The sequence below is a fragment of the Ambystoma mexicanum genome, chromosome 7q, assembly GCF_040938575.1.
Source record: "Ambystoma mexicanum isolate Mex_15411 chromosome 7q, UKY_AmexF1_1, whole genome shotgun sequence".
Lineage (NCBI taxonomy): Eukaryota > Metazoa > Chordata > Amphibia > Caudata > Ambystomatidae > Ambystoma > Ambystoma mexicanum.
In genome coordinates, this window is record NC_090941.1 from 178,406,563 (window position 1) to 178,431,329 (window position 24,767).

Below are 24,767 nucleotides of genomic sequence, written 5' to 3' on the forward strand. Positions count from 1 at the left end.
GATCATCAGAATCTACGCGATTTAGCTTCTCTGAAATGCTCGAATAGCAGACATGTTAGGTGGCATCTGTTTTTTGCCGCTTACGATTTCCAGATCATGCATCGTCCTGGTACCGTTCATGGAAAGGCTGATGCTTTGTCTCGCTCTCCTGGGGGGGGTTTCCTTGCCAGTCTATCCTGAGACCCTGGCTAGATAAGAAACATGTGATATGTCTCTGTACTCCTTCTCTGACTCTGCTGGATATGGTCCGTAAGTGGGTTTCCACTCACCCATCCTTACTTTCAGATTGGGATTTGGTATTACAAGACGGTCTGCCTTTCTTTCAGAACAAGTTGTTTCTACCCACCACTGATATTCGCAATCTGGCTCTTGAGTGGTCCCATGATCTCCCTGTTCATGCACATCCTGGGCAGCGAAGAACACTTTCGCTTCTACAACGTTGGTGTTGGTGGCCTTCCATGAGAAGGGATGTGGAATGCTATGTTAACACTTGCTCTGTTTGTGCCCAATCCAAACATAGGAAAGGACGACCGTTGGGTCTCCTGCAGCCTCTTCCCATACCCCCAAGGCCCTGGCATACCGTGACGATGGATTTCGTGACGGACCTTCCCCGGGTTCAAGGTTTTGATTCCATCTGGGTTGTGGTAGACTCGTTCACCAAAATGACACGGTTTATTCCATGCTCGGGCATTCCCTCTGCTCCTGTTCTGGCAGGATTGTTTTTTAAGTCCATCGTATGCTTTTTTGGTTTACCATCAGTGTTGGTATCCGACAGGGGTCCTCAGTTCACTTCTCGTTTCTGGCGCGCCTTGACTAGATTAGTGGGGATCGATTCACGTTACTCTTCGGCCTACCATCCGGAGACGGATGGACAGACCGAGAGGGTTAATCAAACCATGGAGCAGTATCTGCATTCCCTGATTCTCCAGCATCAACAATCCTGGTTTCGCATCTTGCATATGGCTGAATTCGCCTATAATAACGCGGTGCACTCTTCCACTGGTTTCTCTCCCTTCTATGTCTTGTATGGTCAGCACCCTAAAATCCTGCCCATCCCGGATTTTTCGCTTTCTGGTAATCCGGCTGCCTCTTCTTGCATCAGAGACATCTCGGCTGTCCACGCGCAGACCTTGCTGCACCTCCAAGAAGCCCAGGATTCCATGAAGGCTGCCGCAGACCGGAAGCGTTCTGTGGCCCCTTCGTTTGCTGTGGGGGATAGAGTTTGGCTTTCTTCTCGTCATCTGCATCTACAGGGTTGCCACAAGTTGTTGCCCCGCTTCGTTGGTCCTTTTATGGTCTCCCGAGTGATCAACCCCGTGGCCTATCGCCTTCGAGTCCCGGTTTCATGGCGGCTTCACCCCGTCTTTCACGTCTCTCTTCTCAAACCTTGCCCTGGTCCTAACCGTCTTCGTTCCCCTGGAGCTCCAGTTTCCCCTTCCTCCCCGGATGTTTTTGAAGTGTCTGCTATTCTGGGTTCTCGTTTCTTCAAAGGGGGTTTGCAGTACCTAGTGGATTGGAAGGGTTGGCCCGGAGGAGCGCTCATGGATTCCTGCGGGTGATGTACATGCCCCTCGTTTGGTTTCCAGTTTCCATAGGGACAATCCGTTGTGCCCACGGGGTCGTGGGCCTTTGGGGAGGAGGGCTCTGTCACGCTGTCCTCTCATTCTGTCCCTTTTTCGCAAACATCTAGGTTAGACAATAGGACAGGCAACACTCACAATACACCAGTTACCCCAGTCAGGTTTCCACTCCATGTCCCTCAAAGTGGAAGGTTGTCACGTGAGCGGGTTTACCCCAAGGGCCACACATGCAGACTCAGGGGTTCTCCGTTCCTTCACTGGCGTCTGCCCTGGCGTCTGCAAGAGGGAGCTCGCAGACGCCGGCTACAGGACGCTACACGCAGAAAGTCAAGTCCGCGATCATGGAGACCACGCTCACGTGTCGCGTCTGCGGGTCACGTGACGCGTCGCGGATCAGGTGACGCTGAAGCTTCCGCTATTTAAGCGCTGAACTTCCGCACGTCCGCGCTTCACAGCTGTTCTTTGGAGGACTCTGTACAGCATTTGGATACCTTGTGTTTTCACAGCTTCTTGACTCTTGGATTGTTTTTTAGATTTGCTTTTGCTCACGTCTTTGGCTCTGTTTGCTGGATCATCTCGAACTCGGAACGCCTTTTGGACTGTCTTGGATTACCCTGAATTGGACTTGGCATTGTCTCTTCACTGCATTACGCTATCAAGTACTTTGGATTTTGGTCCTTTTGTTTCATCAAGTTACAGGAGGGCAAGTTGGGTTTTAACCCAGCCTACAGTTCTTCTCCCTACTGTCATCGGGGAAACCAGCTCACGTGCCCATCCACGGAATTACCAACTATCTTAGGTTCTGGGTTTCCTCACCCATCACTTTAGGTAAGCCCTGTTCTTTATTCTGCCTGTTTGCTTGTACTGTGCTTGGTTGATTGCTAATAAAGATTTTCTTTATAGCTGCCTTGGGTTTCAACATTTCCCGTGGATCCGAGCTGCAAGAGCTACCCACCTGTGGCCTCAATGATTGCATAGGGAGTAATCTTGTATTCTCTCTCTGTGGTACTTGGGGACGGAGGTTTCAATACTCTTCACGACAATCAAGCAACCTGACAGCGCCTTACAAATGCACAATAAATAAATAAAATTAACCCAAGTCGTGATGGGCTCAACCTTTCTACCATTTTGACAGCACGTTGCCCTTTCCTCGCCCTAAGAACGTGAGCGCTTTACAATCCTGTTTGTCTTTCTAAGAACGGACGTGGAATGGGCAAACATCTCCCCCAGTCTTTCAGCGACCAAGATGCAAACTTGGGACCGAAGGGAACTGGCCACTACAGTGTCTGGCTTACAAAATGTATGTTCTATATTATAATGGCTGTCGTGCTGAACGTTAGTAAATCCTACTTTAAAAATACCCCTTTTTTCCCCTTCTTTTTAAAAAAAATATATCCTTCGGGTCGCAATGAGTACGACCTCAAAGCATTCATCAACCTCGTTGCACTTCCTAAACACCGAAGCACGCCATATTAACTAGCATGTTTTAACCCAACATTTATATGAAACAAAGCACCTCATATTTCGCGCCCAAAACAACCACCATTTTGAGCCCTTCTTTGTTACACCGATGCAAACGTGTGCCCTTTCCAAAAACATTGTATTTCCCAAAGGCATGTAGGCTAGGCGGTATAATCCATACTACGCCCTCGTCATCCCGCATGTCGTGCAGAAACAACACCTCCTTGCAATCTCCAATGGTTGCACATACATAAAAACCCACGAAAGTGTGCTCGTGGCCGCCATCCTCCAGCGGCGACCACCTCATCCCGAAACACGGGCGAAAAATGTACCCTCATACACCACTGCTCATAAGTGACCCCCCCACGGCACAAGAACACTGTGATGAACACACAGTGGCACAAAGCTTGCTGAAGAACGAAACACAAGGGGCGATCATAAAACAACACCTGCATGCCTTTGTCAAATCCACAAGCGGCACGAAAATTGCCATGCCACTGTGATAGTCAGGTGATACGGGATATAGCGTGGCCGTGACGGCCCATGTTACCTAGCAAATAAAGAGGAGGAGAAAGGCCGTCAAAGGGCTCTTTCCTCTTGCTCCACACCAAGAGTTGTGTCCGTGTGCTCTGTCCCTGTCCGCACCCCTCCGCACAGCGGTGGCACGAACATCACATTGGCGACGAGGACAGGCCCCCACCGCTGTGTTTTTTTACGGCACCCGCACTGCCACCTAAGACGCAAGACGGCAGAGCAGCCCCCCGCCCAGGACAGAACGTGAGCGGCGGGAAAAGAGTCGCCAGAGGCACCGTGGTAATAGCGAAGCATACCCCAGCCAGGCCAGTGTTGTTCGTGGCTCACACCACGAAGGGAACACGTGGAAGGAATAAACGATTGAGAGCCCAAGAGCAACGGGTTAGCAGAGGAGCACAGGGAAAAAAACAAAGCTGCCGCAGACACACGGCAGCGCCCGCCAGACCACCAGGTGAGCCCCAGCACACAAAGCAATGCAGTGGAGGTAGGAGCAGCATCCCAGCGCATACAGCCAGACAGGACAAGGGAACATCCCACAGCACTAGAGGCGACTCACCTAGTGATCGAGGCCCACCAACAAAAGCGCAAACACATGGCACACATCTGCACAGCAGGTGCAACACAAGCCAGCAGTCATGGCAGCAGATCCAGGTGCATCACCTGCCAGAGCAAAAGACAGGGTACAAGGGCAGAACCCTGATACCAGCACACAGTTGGACACAACGCAAGGCAAATTTATGAAGCCTTTTGAACCATTTGAACCGAGGACAGCCTGGGAACTGTGGGTTCAGCAATATCAAGTCAAGAAAGGTCACAGACCCAGAAGAAAAGCGGACCCTGCTAATGCTCAACCTAGGCACAATGGCCCTGCGACTCTTTAATGCACTACCCAATCGAGGCACAGAGGACGACTAAGACACAGCAAAGGCGGTACTAATGAGGAAATTCAAGCCACTACTGAGCCCAGACTTTGAGAGGTTCAAGATGAGCCATGCTCAACAGCGTCCGAATGAGAACATCGATGACTTTCACAGCCGCCTTTGAGAAATGGCCATTGGGTGCGACTTTACGGATGAGGAATTTGCAGTCCGTCAACAGGTCATCCATGGCCTATCATCGGAAAAGCTCTGCAGGACCATATTGTTGGAAATTAACCAACCTCTCAAACAAATACTCACCATGGGATGTCAGAGAGAGAGAGGACTGATGAAGAGGTGGCAGAGATGGAACAAATGATCAGCCGACAGCCCCTTGACACAGAGAACCCGAGCAACAGCATGACCAACGTCAATGCCCTACAACACCGGAAGAACCAACAGACACCCACACAAGGGAAACCCAGAAACTGCTTATGGTGCGGCGGACCACCACACAAGCAGGAGTCATGCCCAGCTTTTGGCACCACATGCCACAAATGTGGGAAACTGAACCACTTTGCGGTTGTTTATCTGAGCTCCTGAAGTCCGAAGTATCCATCAACGCCAGGCAAGTCCAGAGGATGGAAAGGAGAAACACACCATAGGCAGCCACAGTCATACCGACCCCGACAACAAGGACCACTACCACATCGACAGCCGATGCGGACACAGAACAGGTCAGGGGGGTGAGCTTGGGCTGTTGAGGCTGAAGACGTTGAAAGCTACAGCGAAGAAGAAAACCAGTTAAGCAGAGACTCCTCCCCAGAGTGTGCACCCCAGCACAGGAGAGAAAGAAAAGAGAGAGCCCACATGATCTTAGCTGTCAAGCCATCAAGAAGCAACACTGCACAGACCACAAGGAGATACCAGTGAAAATGATGATCGATACAGGGGCTAAAGTGAATGTCATGCCAGCCACCAAGTGCGAGAAACTCCAGCCTTACCAGCCCTACACCAGAAGACAGTGCAACTCTTCGCCTACGGTAAAGGAAACCACTACCAGTAAGGGGATACTTCAAAACAAGACTCACCTACAAGAAAAGAAGCTGCTAAACGCAGATATACGTAGTAGATGCAAGGATTGAAACGCTACTCAGCTACCCAACAGTGGAAAAGCTGGAACTCATTCTCTTTACGTTTATGATACATACCAGAGAAATCGACCGGCTGCTGGATAAGCACGCAAAACTCTTCCAAGGGATTGGCTGTTTGAAGGGACAAACAGTGAAGCTCCACATTGACCCCACAGTGGAATCGAGAGCTGTCAGGCACAGGAGAGTACCCTTCCACATGCGAGCAGCCGTAGAGGCCGAACGCAACAAACTAGAAGATCTCTGAAACATCGGAAAAAAACACAGGCCCCACCCCGTGGGTGTACCCCATGGTGGTGACTGCAAAACCAAAGCAGCCTCAAGCAATGCGCATCTGCATCAACATGCGCCTACCAAATGTTGCCATTGAACGGGAGCGACACATCACCCCAATGATTGATTAACTGATTGTGGACCTCACAAGAGCCACAGTTTTCAGCAAACCAGACCTGAGGTCGGGATACCATCAGATCCGCCTGGCCAAGTAGTCTTCGTACATTACAACGTTTTCTTCTCACCTGGGGTTACGAAGATACTGCATACTCAATTTGAGGAAATCATCTGCAGCTTAAGTTTTACAGCACGAAATCAGGAAGGTACTATAAGACCTACCGAGGGTCACAAATGTGAGCGACAATATCTTGACCTATGGCAAGTCAGATGAAGAACACAACTCGCGATTGCCAACACTACTAAAGATTTGTGAGTTTGGCGAGTCGACACTAAGTTTCTTTGGGTAGATCTTCAACAAGAACGGGGTATCCCCAGACCCGATCAAGGTGGCAGACATTAAAAGCGCACGAGCACCCGCCAGCGCCACGGAAGTCTGCAGCTTCCTAGGGATGGCAACTTACTGCAGAAGATTTATCTCTCACCTGGCCACCACTGCCACACCCCTACGGGAATTTATCAAAACAAAGTCGATGTGGGAATGGATTGAAAAACATGAGGCATTCCAACGTCCAACGAATAAAGGACTCACTGTCAGGATATGCCACAATGGCTTTCTTTGACATGTCCCGGAAGACAGAGCTACTAGTGGACGCTAGTCCAGTCGGGTTAGGTGCTGTACTGATGCAAATACACCAGGACGGAACAATACTCCCAATCGCATTTGCCAGTCAAGCCCTCACGCCGACAGAGAACTATGCGCACATCGAAAAAGAAGCGCTGGCCATACCGTGGGTTTCCGCCACTTCCGCGTCTACATCGTGGGACAACCAGTAAAGGTCCTAACAGACAACAAGCCCCTGGTGCCCATATTCAAAAGGTCAGTGCCTCACCCCCCAGCAAGAATAGAACAATGGGTGCTTCAACTTCAACAGTTTGACCTATAAGTGCAGTACACGGACGAAGCCGACAACCCGGCTGACTTACTATCACGGCACCCGAGGCCGGCCACAGTGACAGAGTGTGAGGCTGCAAAAGAGACAGAAGGACATGTCTGCCACATCATCGTCTGTGCATGGCCGAAAGCAATGCAACTGAACGAAATGATTTCGGAAACAGAGAAGGACGCTTGCCTTCAAATCACAAAACAGGCCATTAGGTCTGGAGAATGGAACAACTACCTTGCAGCGGTAGCTCATTGCACCCCACAAGCACAAGAACTTATGCAGAGCCTGTTTGGAATCAGACACAAGCTATCAGTCTCCCCTGAGGGGCTCATATTAAAGGGACACTGCATCGTAGTGCCCTCCAGCTTGCAAGACAGAGCACTCCAACTGGGGCATGAAGGTCACCTGGGAATAGTTAAGACACAAGCATTCCTAAAATCAAGAGTGTGGATGCCACAAATTTAACAGACGGTAATAACACTGGTAGAAACCTGCATGTCATGCCAAGCAGCTCGCCGGACAGGGCCCCCAGAAGAAATGGCCAGTCCACCCCAGAGTGAACACCAATGCGAAGCAGTCAGCATCAACTTTTGTACCATTGCAAATGAGCCATAGCTCCTAGTGGGAGTGGACGAGTTTGTGTGATACCCATAGAACCAGTAAGATCCACCGATTCTGTCTCGGTAACAACAGCACTGGAAAAGATGTTTGCAGTCCACGGAATACCGTCCTTGATCCTAAGTGACAATGGGCCGCCATTCAGGAGCAGGGAATTCAAGAGGTTCCTCGATGGCATGGGAATACGGCACCACCACATCACGCCCTACTGGCCCCAAGCAAATGGAGACGGCGAAAGGTTCACGTCCTCGATCAACAGCAGTAGGGATTGCCAAGCACAAAGGTTGACCGTGGCTACAAGAGCTGTACAGATTTCTCCGGTCTTACAGACAAACCCCACATTCATCGACCCTAGTCAGTCCAGCCGCACTCATGTTCGGTGTTCCCATCCAAGCAGCATCCCCCCTTCACCACACCTGGAATCCCCCATGAGTAGATAAAGACCGAGTGGAGTGAAGGCGGCAAGACCACAATGAAAGAGAGAACAAGCTCAGGAGAGCAACACCAAACCAGCTACAAGTGGGCGACACAGCACTGGTCAAGAACCATGCCTTCCACAGAAAAATGGCACTTCCCTATGAGTCTCAACCATGGGTTGTCACACACCAAGACCACGGAATGGTGACGACCTCCCGAGGACCAGAGACAGTAACGCGGAACGTGTCCCATTTCAGAAAGATACCTGCGACCACCTTGCAAGAAGGGCTAGAGAACGCACCGACACCTACTGCACACACACCCTAGGTCAAGACACAGCAAGAGGGAAGCCCAGGGAGGTCGCCCAGAGAAATACCAGAGGTTTGCACTTAATCAAGAGAAGAGCCGACAAGCTCTGAGATGGTCGACACCCCAAAGAGAGAAGGCAGCAACCCATACTCACTCAGCCAGCGACAAGCCCAATCCTCGCAACTATGTGGGTTCATCCTGCATGGGATCTACCAGCGATCTAAGGTCCCGAGAGAATGAGAGACAGTAAGATAGAACTATATTCCAGTTAAGTGTATTCTCAGACATGCAAGAGGACGTTATTGAATTGTTCACAACATGTTTTATTTGTTATCCAAGTTGGGGAGGGATGTGATAGTCAGATGATACAGGATATAGCGTGGCCGTGATGGCCCATGTGACCTGGCAAATAAAGAGGAGGAGAATGCACGCCAAAGGGTTCTTTATTATTGCTCCACGCCAAGAGTTGTGTCTGTGTGTTCTGTGCCCGTCCACGCCCGCCACACAGCGGTGGAACCGGCATCACAGCCACCCACCACAGTAAAATCTTCTCTTCTTGCAGATTTAAACACAAGATCGCCGGACCACCAGCATCGCCGCGCCTGGTGGCACGGGCCAGGCAAAACCAACTGCTTGTCTATTTTTGGCATTGCGCATTACCATTCTAACAAGGCTCGCCGAAACAACAAGCGGGGAATCCAAATGGCAACCGATTTCGGGACAATAGAGCGGGGCACCACACACATTGCGGTGTTAGCTGCACTACCCTCAACCGGTTGAATGCGCGCATTTCGCGACACCCATGCCATATAAGTTCCACTTGCAAAACAGGGGGGAGTTCGGGGACACAGCTTGTTCCTAAATTCAACCTCGCAATATTCAAACCCACCCAGGTATCGCGCCCAGTTCCTGAAACATTTTTCCCAGCAAATCTCGCGGTAAACTCCCCTCCGAAAATTGGGAACCCGTGTCCTTAACATTATTTGAAACCCAACCGGCGCGGAGAACGTTTAGTGCAGACGCATCCCGTTGCTCCCGATCTCTGGCTAAACCAGAGCCAAAAACCCGAAGTTGCACAATTCCTCCCGAAAAATGAACATTCCTTGAAGCACAACCAGACCACGCGGCGCATAACTTGTGCACATTTATATCATAATAACATTCTGAATGTGCCTTTTACTGCACGTATTCAGTGAACACTGCTGAATTTTTGCCTTGAACCGCCATCTTTGTTTTACCCGCGGCAAACGTCTTGTGCGTGCTTACATCCTTGCAGTAAACCTCTTGGTGCATTTATTCTGTGAAAATCGCTGCATTTTTGGCGCAAAATGTGCTCCAGCCCACTGCACGTTGTTCTACAAACCAGCGCATTGACAGAGCAAACTAAAACATAAATGATGCATATCTACGGTGCCTTAGGCGACACCATTTACCTTTTACTGCACATATTCAGTGAACATTGCCGCATTTTGGCGCAAAACGCCATCTTTCCAAAAGCAATTAATTTTACCAGCGGTGACCGCCTTGTGCGAGCTTACATCCTTGCAGTAAACCTCTTGGTGCATTTATTCCATGAACATCGCCGCATTTTGTCCTAAAACGCCCTCCAAGCTTTTTGCAAAGTCTGAAGCCACTTAAAAATAGGCAAATTGACTGTCGGGCATAAAGAGGGGTATAGATGCCAGAGAGCCATTTCAGGGCCGAAAGCCAGTCAGAGGGCATGGGCATGTTGAAGGAAGGGATAGAACCCGAGGCAACAAAGGCAATTACTTGTGCTATCCCCGTGGAAAACAGGTTCACTTGTCTGGAATCGCTTGATAGTGTAGATTGACATATTGATTTTGATTATTAACTGAACAATCCGACTGGGCTGGGAGGTGTTATATCCAAAATGGACAGCAATTGGGAGGAGGAGAAACCCCCGGCTGGAGTGGCTGGCTGCAGAAAACATCTTGATATTCTAGTGTGGAATACTGCAGATTTAGGATCTGAGATCGATGAAGTTAGCTGGGTAACCTTTATAAAGAAAAACTTGGTTGTTAGAACCAATCCATGTGCAAGGTTACAGACTAATCTTCATAGCAGCTGGGAGACCTCTTCATTTATGTTTCGGTGAAATTGGATTGAAAGTTAGATTCGGTTGGTTGGAGTTTGGAGGCTAACGGGCCCCTGGCGTTACTGGTAAGGTTAGTAGGTTGCTGTAATATGACCTGCGTCCTGGCACATGGTTTGTCTGGGAACCAAAACTCAAAGGTTCCCAATAGAAGGGTTTACTGGATGGTGCGACAAACCTTGTTTAATGGCGCTGGTGGGTGGTTGCTACCCATGTGTTGTATCACCGAACTACGGAGCGTAACTCACCCACACCCAGATTGGCTAACCAGCCCACCGCCCACAAGAACTAGGAGACCACTACCAGGTGCCACAATCCTACACAGGATCACCTAGAATTGCCCTGCCTTGACAAAGACTACGGTCAAAACGCGTTGGCTTCCCCTTTTCACCTATACCTAGCATGTTTACTAGGTCGTTTGTGTCATGTATGTAACAACATTAAAAACTTAACTGATGACAAGTCAGGAGTCTTGCTCCTCTATTACAATACCCTGGAACTAACTAATTCACAGCTACAACACATGGGTAGCAACCACCCACCAGCGCCATTAAACAACAAGGTTTGTCAAACCATCCTGGATTGAAAGTTAGTTAGGCCAACAAATTAAATGGTAATATTCAGTCCCTTACATTTAGGGATAGTGACAGGCGGAAGCTGGGGCAAATTCATTTTTATAATAACATAGCACGCAAAGAAACACTGTGTTTTCTGATCTACTTAAGGGCCTTATTTTAAATAAGTCTGGGGTTCCATACTCAAACTTTCCTATCATTGTGTGGGGTGGGGGAGACTTCAATCTCGGACCTTAGGACTGGAGAAGATGTCTTTACCCTTGGTGAAGAGTAAATGGCTTTCTCCGTTCCTACAGCCTCTCTGATTGATCCAACTACATCAGACATGGCTCTGGTATTATGGGGGAAATCCTTGCTGAACTGGTATATCGAGCAGTTAATGATAGATGATCAAAATCAAGTTCTAATGGGGATTATACCTTTGATAATGGTAGGTCTCATAGCATCATCGACTACATTCTGGTACCAATGAGCTGGTGGGGATGTATATATGATTTCAAAATCCATAAGAGGTTAGAAAGTGATCATAACCCTCTTGATTGGCTGACTGATGATTGTTTGCTTAGGAAATTGCATTTCCTCTCTGCTTCTATCACAAAGAGAACCAAGTCCAGATTAGGACGCTGGGACTACACTAACAATAGTGCGTTAGGCCTACGAGCAATCACGGAAGCCAGGAAGGAACTTGCGATCCGTCTTGTTGCAGATGCAGGCCCAGTTACAATCATGAAGGCTTTTGGGGACTGCATGATTGTATGTAAGGATATCTTCAGGCCTATGGGGGCCTTTCAGAGAAAACAAAATACGCCAACATAAATCATGGCTGTTAGATTATTGTAAGGACAAGAAAAGACTTCTCCTGACAGCCCTTTAACAACTAACTGTGGATACTGAGGAAATTAGAGCCAGGCGCCGTGAAATCAAGTGCTCTTTAGCTGACCGTAAGAGGGACTTAGCAACCAAGGAATGGGAAGCTTTGTGTGAAGCAGCTGAGAGGGCGGATTCCAGAAGTTTTGGGGGTATTGTGGCCAGAAATACTGAAGGTTTAGATAAGGGGTGTCCACGGATCCCTTAGGTACATATAGCTGAGGAGACATGGGTACAACATTATGGGGATCTATTCAGTACTAAGGATAAGGAATACATGTTTAAGAAGATTATTAATGGTCCCTCCTTCAACGCCAGTCTATTCAATGCAAATGGAGACTGAGATGATGCATCTCTCAGGCTGCATTATGGGCTGATAACCACAGCCTTTTGACAAAAAAATCTAATCTTGAACTTGATTTCCACACAAGGGTTTAACAAAGTAGGCTGGCTAGCACATATGAAATCATTATTTCATAACCTATAGTGGGTGTCGTAGTTTGAGGATCCACAATGTATTGTTAATATTCCTAAGATTTTGATAAAAAGCAGAGCTATGCATTATTTGGCATCAGTAAGGGAGGGTGAGCTAATGTCAAGGATGCATGTTAGGACATACAAGCTCCCTAGCTTCTGTGGACGGGCCCACAGAATATTTGATGCAGGTGTCTATTCCTTCACACTGAGACAGATTTAATATTTTTCGAGTTTGGGAAGTACAGCAGAAATGGTTTAGGGGTAAGGAGGAAAATTGTAATTGGAACTGTATGTGCAGGGCTTTTTGAGACACACACTTTGTTCTCTTTTGCCCACTATATTGAGACCTTAGGGCAAAGTTTTTGCTGAATATTTTAAGAGAAAGTGGTATAAGGACCCACTGCTCCAGTATTGACGTTTTTATTAAATTCAACAAGGCCGGTGGTTATTTTCGCCTTTGCAAGTTTTCTTTAAAGTGCCTGGTGGAGGCGAAGCAAACTGTTGGTGAGCAGGGATGGGGAATTTTAGTTTTTAGCAGGAGATATATGTATAAGTCTTGCTATACAAAGGCGTTATATTTCATATTATTGGGCAATTTGTATTATTGTGTTGTAGCTGTTCATTAATCTTACAGATTTGATCATGTATTATATTTGTGATGGTTGTAACGGTTTTATGTATATGGGAAATCTAAATAAACTTGTTGGAGTGATTGAATGAAAAGTGACTTGCGGTTGAACAGGTAGCCAATATAGAAATTGTCAAATATAGTTATAATATATGCATATGACTGTGGAAATGTGGCATATAACGTGTTTAAATGTATACTCACAGCAAATCGCCTACACTATACCACAATCACATTGCATATTAATCAGTCCAACCCCTCTGTACATCAGTTGAAAGGGGCATGCTGAAAAAAGAGTGGTACACTCGACGCATTGTAGAACAAATTCCCACTTCATCAAGTGAAATGTCATGTCTGTGATCTTCCAACTCTCCTAAATGTTTGTTTTTACTCTTTAACCATGTCTCTTTTCACCAGGTATCTCGTTGGCAGCTCTTGTGATTCCAGTCGCTTTTGGGATGTATGTCCACCACAAATGGCCCAAGGCTGCTAAAATAATACTGAAGGTAATTTTCCAACAGCACAATGTCAATATCTATTAAGACTACAAAATGAAAAACAATGATGTACTCGGGTGAGTTGAGATGCCTAATTGTATAGCAAATATGGAATCTATATTTACAAGTAGTAAAAGTAAAAATAACTCATGTGTGCTGCCATAGAGGAGAATGATGTGGCCATCTACCACACAGCGCCACTCGTAGCATGGTTGGGTGGAAGATGCAAGGCTAGCTTCCAAAGTTGGAGGAGCAAGTAGATTGAGTTAAGCAGGTGGGAGTTATGAGGGTTTGACTCCTGGCAGTTCATGCCTTCTATTTTTGTGTAGTCGGACAGAATCCATCGATTAGGAATGTCCACGGCAGAGCATATTCTTGCAAGGGTATGATTGTGTGTAGGTCACTGCACCCCTCGAGGAGAATAGACTGTCCTAGAGTGTAGGGCTATGACTAAGATTCCTTATTTTCGCTACGCACTGATTTTAACATTTAGAGAAGGAAATACACTGATTTTTCTGTCTATATTTGTGCAAAAATAGAAAAACAGGTCTCTCATGTTTCCCAGGATGTTAGTCATGCTGCCCAGACCTGGGATTCTGCAGACACACAATATGGAGGGTGTACAGAAAGTGCATGATTTCCCATTTGGGGTGATTTAAAGTGCTGCTTATCAGTGGCGGCTGTTGAATATTGAAAGCAGAAGACTTAAATGATTTCCCTGAATTGGCTCAAGCAAGCGAGGCAGCCAGAAATAATTGGGAGGCTTCGGGTGGTTCTGTCCCAGAGAAATCTTTTTTAATAACAGGCTGAAATGGTACATTTTGCAGCACACATGTCTGAAAAACAATGTAAAACCCCATACAATTTACAATAGGTTTTGTAGGCGAATACAATAAAGACTACAAATAGATGACGGTCAGCAACAATAATAAGCAGTTGCAATACAATTTCATGCTGGCTGTGCCCAAAGAAAAATAATTTGGCCTGTCTCAACGATATATATGCTGGTCTTGCCCAACTTTCAAGCAGGTTGTGCCCAATGCAGATCATGAGGCTTACCAATTCTGTTTGCACCGTAGAAGGGCATGACATAGCCTGTTGCAACCCTAGACCTCACAAGGACAACAAAAAACACATTTTCATACTGCTTGTGACCAGTGTATGCCAGCATTGTCACAGTAAAACAGATTTTCTTGCTGCCTAAACCCAACAATATATGCCAGCATTTTATCAATGCTCATTTGTATAATGCTAACAGTCTCACAGGCAACAGAGCGCTGAGGGTAACCAGTCAGAGAGTCCCACCATTAAAACAGCAGTAGTACTTCCAGCATTGCTACTGTAAACATAGTTTCACATAGCCTGTGGCAAACAACATATGCCAGTATTGCCATTGAAAGACATGTTACATGCTGCCTGTGCCTAAAGTAGATCGTGAGGCCTGTTAACAATATATTCTAGCCCTGCCTCTCTTTCATACTGGTTGAGCACAAAGAAATCATGCACTGTTAGAGTGCCCTCTATGGCCAGGGATTAAAAGTGGCAGTTGTTTCCACAGGGACATATACCTCTCCATATAGGGCATGAATACCTGTCTCACAAACTTTATCAGACTTTTTTGTTGGTTTTCTGGCTCTCTGTCACTCAGATGACAAATTATCCAGTATATTTGCTTATCCTTGCATCATTGGTTTCCCAATGATGCCGGATAACAAAGCTTTTACTGTGGTTGCATTTTTTTTAACAGCGCAAACAATTAACTGTGGGTACATATAAAGTTACACAGAATAAATATGGATACAGACAGAAATGCAAAAGTAAATACCATTAAACTGGGCGTTTATTCACCCCAGACTCTGCCATCCACCCTAGGATGATGCTTGCCCTCTGTCAGCCTGGTCTTCATGATCTCCCCTCTTTGAAGTCCAAAGATGGTAGCAGCAACACTTGGCTTTGGAACAGACAGGAAGCCCATTGTTCGCCATGAGTGTCATAGTGTGTAGGGTAAACAGGGAGCATCGCTTTCAAGGGCACTCTCTTCTGGACAGAGTTGTTATTACACATTAGGGAGATCCTCTTCTTTTCCCCGCTGGAGGCACCAATCCCTCCACTTGCCTTGGTCTGACTGGTCTCAGTCACACACCTGACTCCACTCTAGGAACAGGGAAACTGTAACAAAGACCTTGTCATGTTGGAGGTAGCTTTTGGAAGAAGCGCTAGCACACTCACTTTTTGAGCTCAGCCGCTTGACTTTCCTTGAGAGAAGGACTTCCTTTAGAGTGGGTGAGCTCCTGAAACTCCAAGGATCCATCATGATATGACTTTCCTCCTGTGGCACTCTGTGACAGGGGACGCTCTCTGTCCACACAGCTGCTGGCTAAGTTGTAGTTCTTCAACGCCGAGCTTCATGTAGAAGTGGACTCTCGTGGAAGAAGGGGCTGGTTTCACTTCCATACACTTTTCCCTGGGCTTAAGATAATCTGTCTTGAAAATACAAGCCCTGTTAGACAGTGGCTTGGGATCCCCCTCTGCAGCGTTTGATCTTAAGCCCCCTCTTTGGTACAATAGTCCTAGAAAGGAAGAAGCAGCAGCATCTTAAGGTCACTAGACAGGACACGTGCTCAGCTTGGCACAGCTCAGACATTTGCTGTAGTTCTTGGTACATCAGTAGCCCATCTTGCAATTACTAATAATATGCTTACTCTTTGGGTGGGCCCTGAAAGAAAAGCAAAGTAAGCTAGCTGAAAGACCAGATGAGTGCATTGCCTAAAAGCCATATTCGAAATACTAAGCCTGACTGGCACCCACCTTTGCCAGACACCTCTTCCCCAGCCCCTCAATCCCTGACTTGCCTTCATGGGTTGTGCAGCTTAAGCTGTAGTTCTTCCCAACTTCTCAGACTTTTAGCATGTTTCTGTTTCTTCGAAATCTCTGTGACATTCCCTTAAAACCGGCTGTCTTCCCCTCAAGTTCTTTGGGCTTTGGGCTGCTTCTTCTGCTTTCCATCTCTTATAATGGCTTACATTTGGACTTACACTTTTGTATGGTATATTCATTGTTATAATATATCATACACCCAGAATGGTGTCCAGTCAACTCGTCGAAAAAAAACTGGTCGACGCAATTTGGTCGAAAACCAAATGGTCGAATTTTTTTTTTTATTTATATATTTATTTTTCGGGTTTTCGTTTAGTCAAAAAAGGGGTTTTTAGAGAAAAAAAGGGGGTTGGGGGGGGACCCCCCCCAAAAAAAAAAAAAGGGTTAAAATAAAAAAAAAAAAAATTTCGACCATTTGGTTTTCGACCAAATTGGTTCGACCATTTGTCTGGTCGACCAATTTTTTTCGACGAAATGTCTGGCAACCCCCAGAATGTGCTTTCCCCCATTAATAGCCAAATGTATTCACACCCAAACTGTAAGGACCCCGACCTATCCAAACACAAGAATATAATCATAATGTAACTTCCGTCCCAGATACGAGGTAGACCCCCTGCCTCCAATTCAGGAAGTCATTTCCCAAATAGCAAGTTTAGAATATGTACATCTACATTTTCTAGGTCCTGGTCTTCATGGCTTCGCATTTAAGATACAGTCAGAACTTAAATTGAATAAAAGTTAAGAAAGGAACCTTTTATGTGACCTCTGTGTGTCTCCTTCCCTCACAGGCTGGTTCAATTTCTGGAGCAATTCTGATAGTGCTGATAGCAACAGTCGGGGGAATACTGTACAAAGGATCGTGGCTTATCGCCCCGGAGTTGTGGATTATTGGGACGATATTTCCTGCTGCTGGTTACACGTTTGGCTTTTTCCTGGCTTGGATTGCCGGGCAGTCATGGCGCAGGTATGGATTCATTAATACGGAATGTTTTGCTTGTCCTTGCAATATATCAGACACCGACTTTGAAGTTTAGAGTTAAATAATTACACATGTACTAGGAATTACTGCATCTAATTACTCTGGATGACTAAATACTCTGTGAGTGTTTGATGAAGAAAAGATGCAGAATTTCACAGACCATTTTACCCATTGCTGCCGTAATCTTTTGCTTACAAAGCCACTTACCTTTCAAAAACACTGTTGGGAATGCATTTGGTTGGCCATTGTATTTGTCAAAGTTCAAAGGTTGCTGTCAAACTTTGCACACTTGGACCACTCTCAATGTTACTTGGTTTTAGATCACAGTTTGACATTATAATGAGATTACAAGTACTGCACACATTACTAGATTACATGCATTATAATACAAAACAGTTTTGAAATATGATACAAGTGTGCTCTACCAATTACATATTTCTTTGACAGACACTGACTACTACACCTTAAGTTGATCTTCCCAGAATTAATCATTCAACACTTACTACGTGTGTGGCTGGCTTGCATGTAGTGTGTGGTTTGCCTATGTCAGTTGCTAGTGCTGAGTAGGTGATGGGTCAAAACGATGCATAACCCTGTGAATAACTGCATGATCCTCGGGTGGAGAGTCAGGCACGGGCTTTCGGTTGACATTCATTCTGGATATCCCATTAAAACTGAATGCAATTACGAGCTCTGTCATTTAGCTAATCCAGTCTACTCTTTACCTCATTGTATGAGTGAGATGACAACATGGCCATTGTATTTCAAGATAATAGTCCTTAACAAGAATAATGCATTAGAACATTCTATTAGTTAGATCAAAAGCAGCATTGAACTACAAAATAGCATTTAATAAGATCACACATTATTGCATCGGCTGAGACGACAACCTGTCACTTTTTCTTTATGCTGGAATTTGTGTGATTTGCAACTCAGGAGAAGAGTGTTTTGTTGTAAATCATGACTAGCAGAGTTATCATTAAATCCCATGCCTGAAATTGTGGAATGTATTCCATTTTGGGGACGAATTAACCTGTTATGATTAAACATTGCCTCTTCCCCTATGCTTTGCACTTCACTGATCCAAATATTTCAAAAACATGTGAAAGATCAGCTTCCCCATAGCTTTGGAGGCGCTATGAAGCAACGGTGGTAGCGGGTGGCGGCTTATAAAATGACAACAAATCAAATAAGATGTACACACTAGGTGCTTAAATATAAATACATATCACAAGCATGCAATATCAAAATCATGCAGGTAAGTCAATAATAACAGTAAATCATTCTGTGTACATGCATTCTATTCGCAACCAGTTGCTTGTAGCTTTTCTGTCATGGGTGCTACTATAATACTTGGAAAAACCAGGTAACTGTAAATATCCCATCATTTGCACCAGTACAAGACATTGAGCAAATGCTTAAATAACAAGGAATGGAGCAAACATGTTTTGTCACAATCCATATTATCTAAAGGCAAAAAAGAATAGGACTGTCTTTGAACTGTATTTGCTGCATAATATGTAAATAAATGTGCTTTCTACATTTCTTTTCATGTTACACAGCAAACATAGTAAGTAACACAGTCTGCTTCATTTTACCAAGGTGAAAACATTTTTAAATAAAAGGAATTGGGGCTTAACCTATTTGTTCTGTTCCTCATTATCTAAGCAGCAACATTGGTGCTAAGGAACAAGTTACTTACCTGTAACTGTTGTTCTCCAGCATGGGTCTGGCATGGATTCACATGCTCATGAATATTCCCCGTCGTCAGGCTGGGAAGCTGGGAATCCTCGGTAAAGAAAAATCAGTATCAGTTTTGTTTCTGATCTGTCTTTCGTAGTAGTAACCAATCACTGATCTCTGCGTCATACTGACCAAAGCCAATGACTGCCATCTCCCTAAGCCCCGCCTCTGGCAGCCATCTTCAGATTTGGAAGCACGTGAAGTGGCAGTATGACCAAGTGAAGAGTCGCAGAGGGGTAGGCGAGAGGGTTCGCATGTGAATCCATGCCAGACCCATGCTGGAGAACAACAGTTACAGGTAAGTAACTGTTCCTTCTACAGCATGGGGTCTGGCATGGATTCACATGCTCATGAATAAAAGAATACATAGCAGTACACACATGCACAACCACGGGAGGTGGCAAAGGCTCAACATTAAGCATTACATCCAAAACTCAACATTAAGCAATTCTTACCTCCTCACCAGGCTCACCTTAGGCGAACAGGTTGCGCAGCACTGCTTGGCCGAACCTGGACTCCTCCCTGGAATCCCGATCGACGCAGTAGAATTTCGTGAAGGTGTGCGTCGTCCTCCACGTAGCAGCCCTGCAGATGTCCAGCAAGGGCACACCAGATAGGAACGCCGTGGTAGCTGCGATCGCTCTGGTGGAATGGGCTCTCGGACGGCCAGGCAGCGGTCGGTTTGCCAACCGATGACAGTACATGAGACAGCCGGAGAGCCATCTGGAAATGGAAGCCTTCGAGAGAGCCTTCCCCTGATTGACAGGTCCAAAGTTCACAAAAAGTTGTGACGTCTTCCGAAAACTCTTTGTGCGGTCCACGTAGAACTTCAGCGCTCTAGCCACATCCAGCGAGTGCAAAGTCCTTTCAGCCGGCGACAAAGGCGACGGGAAGAAAACAGGCAACACCAAGGGTTCGTTGAGGTGGAAGTCCGACGGCATCTTGGGCATGAAGGAGGGGTGCGTCCTGAGCACTACCCTCGTGTCGTGAAAAGTCAAGTACGGGGGCTTGCAGGAAAGGGCCTGGATCTCTCCCACCTGTCGTGCGGAGGTGATGGCCACAAGAAACGCAGTTTTCCACGACAAGAACTTCAACGGAGCTGAGTGCAGAGGCTCGAACGGAGGTCCCATGAGCTTGGTCAGCACCACGTTGAGCTCCCACGCCGGGGCCGGGGCCTTCACCGGCGGGAACGATCTGAACAGTCCCTTCATGAATTCTTTCACCAGACGATGAGACCACAAAGACGTCCGTCCCGTGGTTCTGGTGTATCGGGAGATCGCAGCAAGATGAATCTTGATGGAAGCGTGCGCCAGGCCAGCCTTGGCCAGCGTCAGCAGGTACGGCAGTACTTGAGGAGCCGTAATCCGTAGAGGGTTAATCTTCTGTGCGTGGGACCAGACAGAGAACCTCTTCGATTTGTGTCCATAGCATTTAAGAGTTGAGGACGCCCTGGCCTTTGCAAGAACCTCTCTGCAGTCGGCCGGTATGTCGTAACCTCCAAACTCTAACGCTGCAGGAGCCAGACCTGCAAGTTCAGCGACTTCGGGTCGTGATGGAGGATGGCGCCTCCTTCCCTGGAGAGAAGATCCGCGTCCACTGGCAGCTTGATTGACGGGGATGCTGACAAGTCCAGAAGGTCCGGGAACCATATCTGTCTCGGCCACGCAGGTGCGACGAGGATCATCCTGCACCGTGACCTCTTGAGCTGGTTGATGAGCCGGATCAGCAGCGGCAATGGAGGGAACGCATATAGGAACAGGCCCTCCAAGGGGAACGAGAAAGCATCGCCCATGCTCCTCGGCTGGGGAAACCTGCTGGCGAACCTCCGGCACTTGGAGTTCGTCGCCTTCGCAAACAGATCGATCTGGGGTGTGCCCCACCGTCGGAAGAGGCAGTCCACTAGATCCTGTCGTAGTTCCCACTCGTGGCACGAGCGCAGCTCTCTGCTGAGGGAGTCGGCGATGGTGTTTTTTATCCCTGCCAGATGAAACGGCACCAGAAACATCCCTTGGGCGACGGCCCAATGCCACAGATCCTGAGCCTCCTTGGACAGGGCTGGGGATCTGATACCGCCCTGCTTCCTGATGAAGAACATGGTGGTGGTGTTGTCAGTGAAGATCCTCACCACCTTGCCCTTGAGGGACGGAAGAAAAGACCTGAGGGCCCAAAACACTGCCCGGAGTTCCAGGACGTTGATATGGAGGGACTTCTCCGTCGGCAGCCAAAGGCCTCTCGCGTGCAGATTTTCGGTGTGCGCTTCCCACCCTTCCAGAGAGGCATCCGTGGTCACTGTCTTCTGGTGGCCCGGGGTCTGGAAGTCCATGCCCGCCGTCAGATGCGCGCTGGTGCCCCACCACCGGATCGCTCGTCGGAAGCTCTCGTCGAGTGTGATCCTGTCCTCGAAGCTGCCCGTCGTCTGGATCCAGCGAGCGTCCAGGAACTCCTGCAACAGGCGCATCCGAAGCCTGCACAGGTGGATGAGATAAATGCAAGAAGACATCATTCCGAGGAGGGATTTGATGGACCTCACCCTGGCCGCGTCCGCAACCAGCATCCGCTGCACCTTGCCCAAGATGGCCCTCGTCCTTTCCTCCGACGGAGAGGCCAGAAGCGCCACTGTGTCGAGTTTCGCTCCCAGAAACAGTGCGTCTTGCGTGGGCACCAGGTAGTTTATGGAGAATCCCAGGTCTGTGAGTAGTTGGACGGTCCTCGCCGTGTGCTCCGCGGCGAGCTCCTTTGTCTTTGCTCGGATGAGCCAGTCGTCCAGGTAGGGGTAGACGTGGATCCCCTCCAGGCGCAGCCGCGCCGCCACCGGTGCGAGGCACTTGGTGAACACCCTGGGTGCCGACCTCAATCCGAAGGGAAGGGCTCTGAATTGGTAGTGACGCCCTTGGACCACGAATCTGAGAAACTTTCGGTGTCCCTTTAGGATGGGGATATGGAAGTAGGCATCCTCCAAATCCAACGACGACAGGAAATCGACCTCCTCCAGTTGACCCAGGACGTGCTGGAGGGTGACCATCCGGAACTTCTGTGCCTTGATGAATTTGTTCAGTCGTCGTAGGTCCAGGATGGGACGCCATCCTCCCGTCTTCTTCTTCACGAGGAAGTATCTTGAGTAAACTCTGGAGCCCCGAAGCCACTTTGGGACGAGCTCGATGGCGCCTTTCTTAAGCATCGCCTTTACCTCCAAGAGAAGTTGAGGGACGTGATGTTCCTTTGTGGCCACGGGGGGGACGCGCGGGCACTTCTTTAGAAACTTGAGCGCGTGACCCTGGGCCAGGGCATCCAGCACCCAACGGTCGGTGGAGATGGACTCCCATACGCTGACGAAGTTCGCCAGCCGGCCTCCCACCGGGGTGCTTCGGTGGGGGCCCGACCCCACGGCCGGTTCAGTCCTGCTTCAACGAGGCTTTGCCGCCTTGCCCTCCTTGGCAACGACGGCGGGGTCCGCCCGACTTGCCTCGTCCCCTGTAGACTTCTTGCGACGACGAACGGGCCGCTTGACGATAGGTGGAAAATCTGCCGCCGGACCCTTTGGAGGCACCCTGCTTGCCTCCGCCGCTCCGAAAGGGCGGCCGTCGTTGCTGGAGAACACCAAGAGCCCGGGCCGTCTCCATGTCCGTCTTGATGGCTTGTAGGGAATCGTCCACTGTTTTCCCAAACAGGTTGTTCCCGTCGAATGGCATGTCCAAGACTCTGGTCTGCACGTCCTGACGGAAGTCAGTTGCCTTGAGCCATCCGCGCCTTCTAAGGCACACGCCGTTGCCCAACTGGCGAAATCCAGTGTCAGCGATATCCATCGCTATCGTAATGGCGTGGTCCGACGCCACTTCTCCTTCCTGCAAGATCTCTAGGGCCTCCGCCCTCTTGTCGTCTGGTAAGAAGTCCAGCAGGCGGGCGATTTTGTACCACAACTCCCTGTCGTAGCGGGCTACGATAGCCAAGGCATTGGCAGCCTTAATCGTCGTCGCTGCCGATGAGATGACTCTGCGTCCCATCGTGTCCAATTTCTTTCCCTCGCCGTCCGGCGGGGAGGTTGACGTAGAGGCCGAGGCCCCCCCCGCTTTCTTCCTGGCCGCCGCGGAGATGACCGAGTCCGGGGTCGGCTGTGCCCAAAGGCACAAGGGAGCCGCGTCCGGGACCCGGTACTTCTTCTTGTACCGGTCCCTTCTCGCAGGCGTTGTGGATGGGTTCTTGAGGAGGGCGAGACCCTCATCCCATATATCGTCCAGTAGAGGTACAGCGAGGACCGTCTTCCTCTTGGTCTCGCGCCTTCCTTCTTCTTCTCTTCCGGGCAGAGCTGGAAAAGCTCGGATGCCCTGGCGATCATGGCATGAAATGATCCAATCTCGTCGGGCGGGGAAGCCCGGGGAGGAGGTGACGACGGGAGATCCTCGTCGTAAACCTCGTCGTCTGTGCCCGTCGCGGCCGTGTCAGTCCCCGTATCATCCCCACGGGTCGTGGACGGGGAGGAGGGCTGAGCAGGGCGCGATGGTTGAAAAGGAGGTGGAGGATGAATCCTTCTTCTCTTAGGAGGAGGGCTCCCAGAAGGGCCTGGCTCCGGGTCCCCCGTCGGGAGAGGTTCCTCCGTTGGTGGTAACGGCAATCTCGTCCTTATCTCTGAGCATAAGAACTGTATAGCCAACAAAATGGCCGCTGAGTTGTCTTGCGGCACTGGTTGAGGGGAGTCCGACGGGCGGTCAGGAGCCCCGTCGGCACCCTCGACGTTCTCGTCGTCTCCTACGTCGAGGTCCCTCCCGACGGGCTGGTCTTCTTCCACGCCAACGCCGTGGTTTAAGACTTCGATCAGCTCCTCCTCAGAGGTTGAGGCCGAATCCACGACGACCTCCTGCCCCCCCTTTTTCTTCTCCGTCCGAGGTTTCACGGGGTCCTGTCGATGGGCATGAAAGAGGACTCCCTCCGCGGTGGCAGGGAGACTCTGGGCCCCGAGGTCGCCACCACTGGTGTAGCCTCCACAGGCTGAGCCAGGGCCGCCACGATTGTCTCGATAGAGGCCTTGGCCGGATGGATTAAGGCTTTCACCACCTTAGGTGCGCTCACCGCCTTCTCCTTGGGGGGAGGGTCACCGCCTCGCTCCCCCTCCGATGGGGCCTTCGAGCTCGACCGGGGTCTCTCCAGGAGCTTTGCCGGGTGCTCGGCCTTCCTCTTACCCGAGCCAGAGCGTTGGCTCGTGGTTGATGGCGCCGGGGAGGATGCGCCCTGCCTGGCGCCCATAGAGCCCGACCGTTCGGCGCTCCCGGTGCCAGCGGACTCGCGGTGCATGGCCTTCTGTTGGACCCCCGTCGCCGGGGCGCCCTCAAAGGTCTTAGAAGACCGCTCGGACTTCTTCTTCTTCTTCTCGCCTGACAGGCTCTTCCCTTCCAGCCAGTTGGCAAGACGCAGATGGCGGTCCTTCATGGTCCGCTCCGACATATTGCCGCAAAACGCACAGTCCTTCTCCACGTGCGTCTTGTCCTCATGCAGGCAGTAGAGGCAGAGGGAGTGTTCGTCCTCTTTAAAGACATTCTGAAGCTGGCATCCAGGGCAGACCCTGAACAGCTTTCCGGGCGTCGGCCTTCCCTTCTCCTGGGCCATGATCGAGATGGGCCTGAGAAACTTCTGGAGCCCTCCAAAAGCGTGGCTCGATGAAATCTTCACCCTTGAGGGGCGTAGAAGAATCCGATACGGGTCCCCGTTGATCGGATAAAGAAACGGTGGAGCTTGAGGCTCTTTTGACCGAAAAA

General features: G+C 48.9%; 1 protein-coding gene across 1 annotated transcript in view; it reads left to right on the forward strand.

Moving 5' to 3' along the window:
- Positions 1 to 24,767, forward strand: part of SLC10A2 (solute carrier family 10 member 2) — a 54,605-nt gene that overhangs the window by 16,833 nt on the left and 13,005 nt on the right. Inside the window, exons 3-4 of the mRNA XM_069640079.1 lie at positions 13,342 to 13,430; positions 17,087 to 17,262. Of these exons, the coding sequence (XP_069496180.1) occupies positions 13,342 to 13,430; positions 17,087 to 17,262 (265 nt within the window). The remainder of the gene's footprint in view (positions 1 to 13,341; positions 13,431 to 17,086; positions 17,263 to 24,767) is intronic.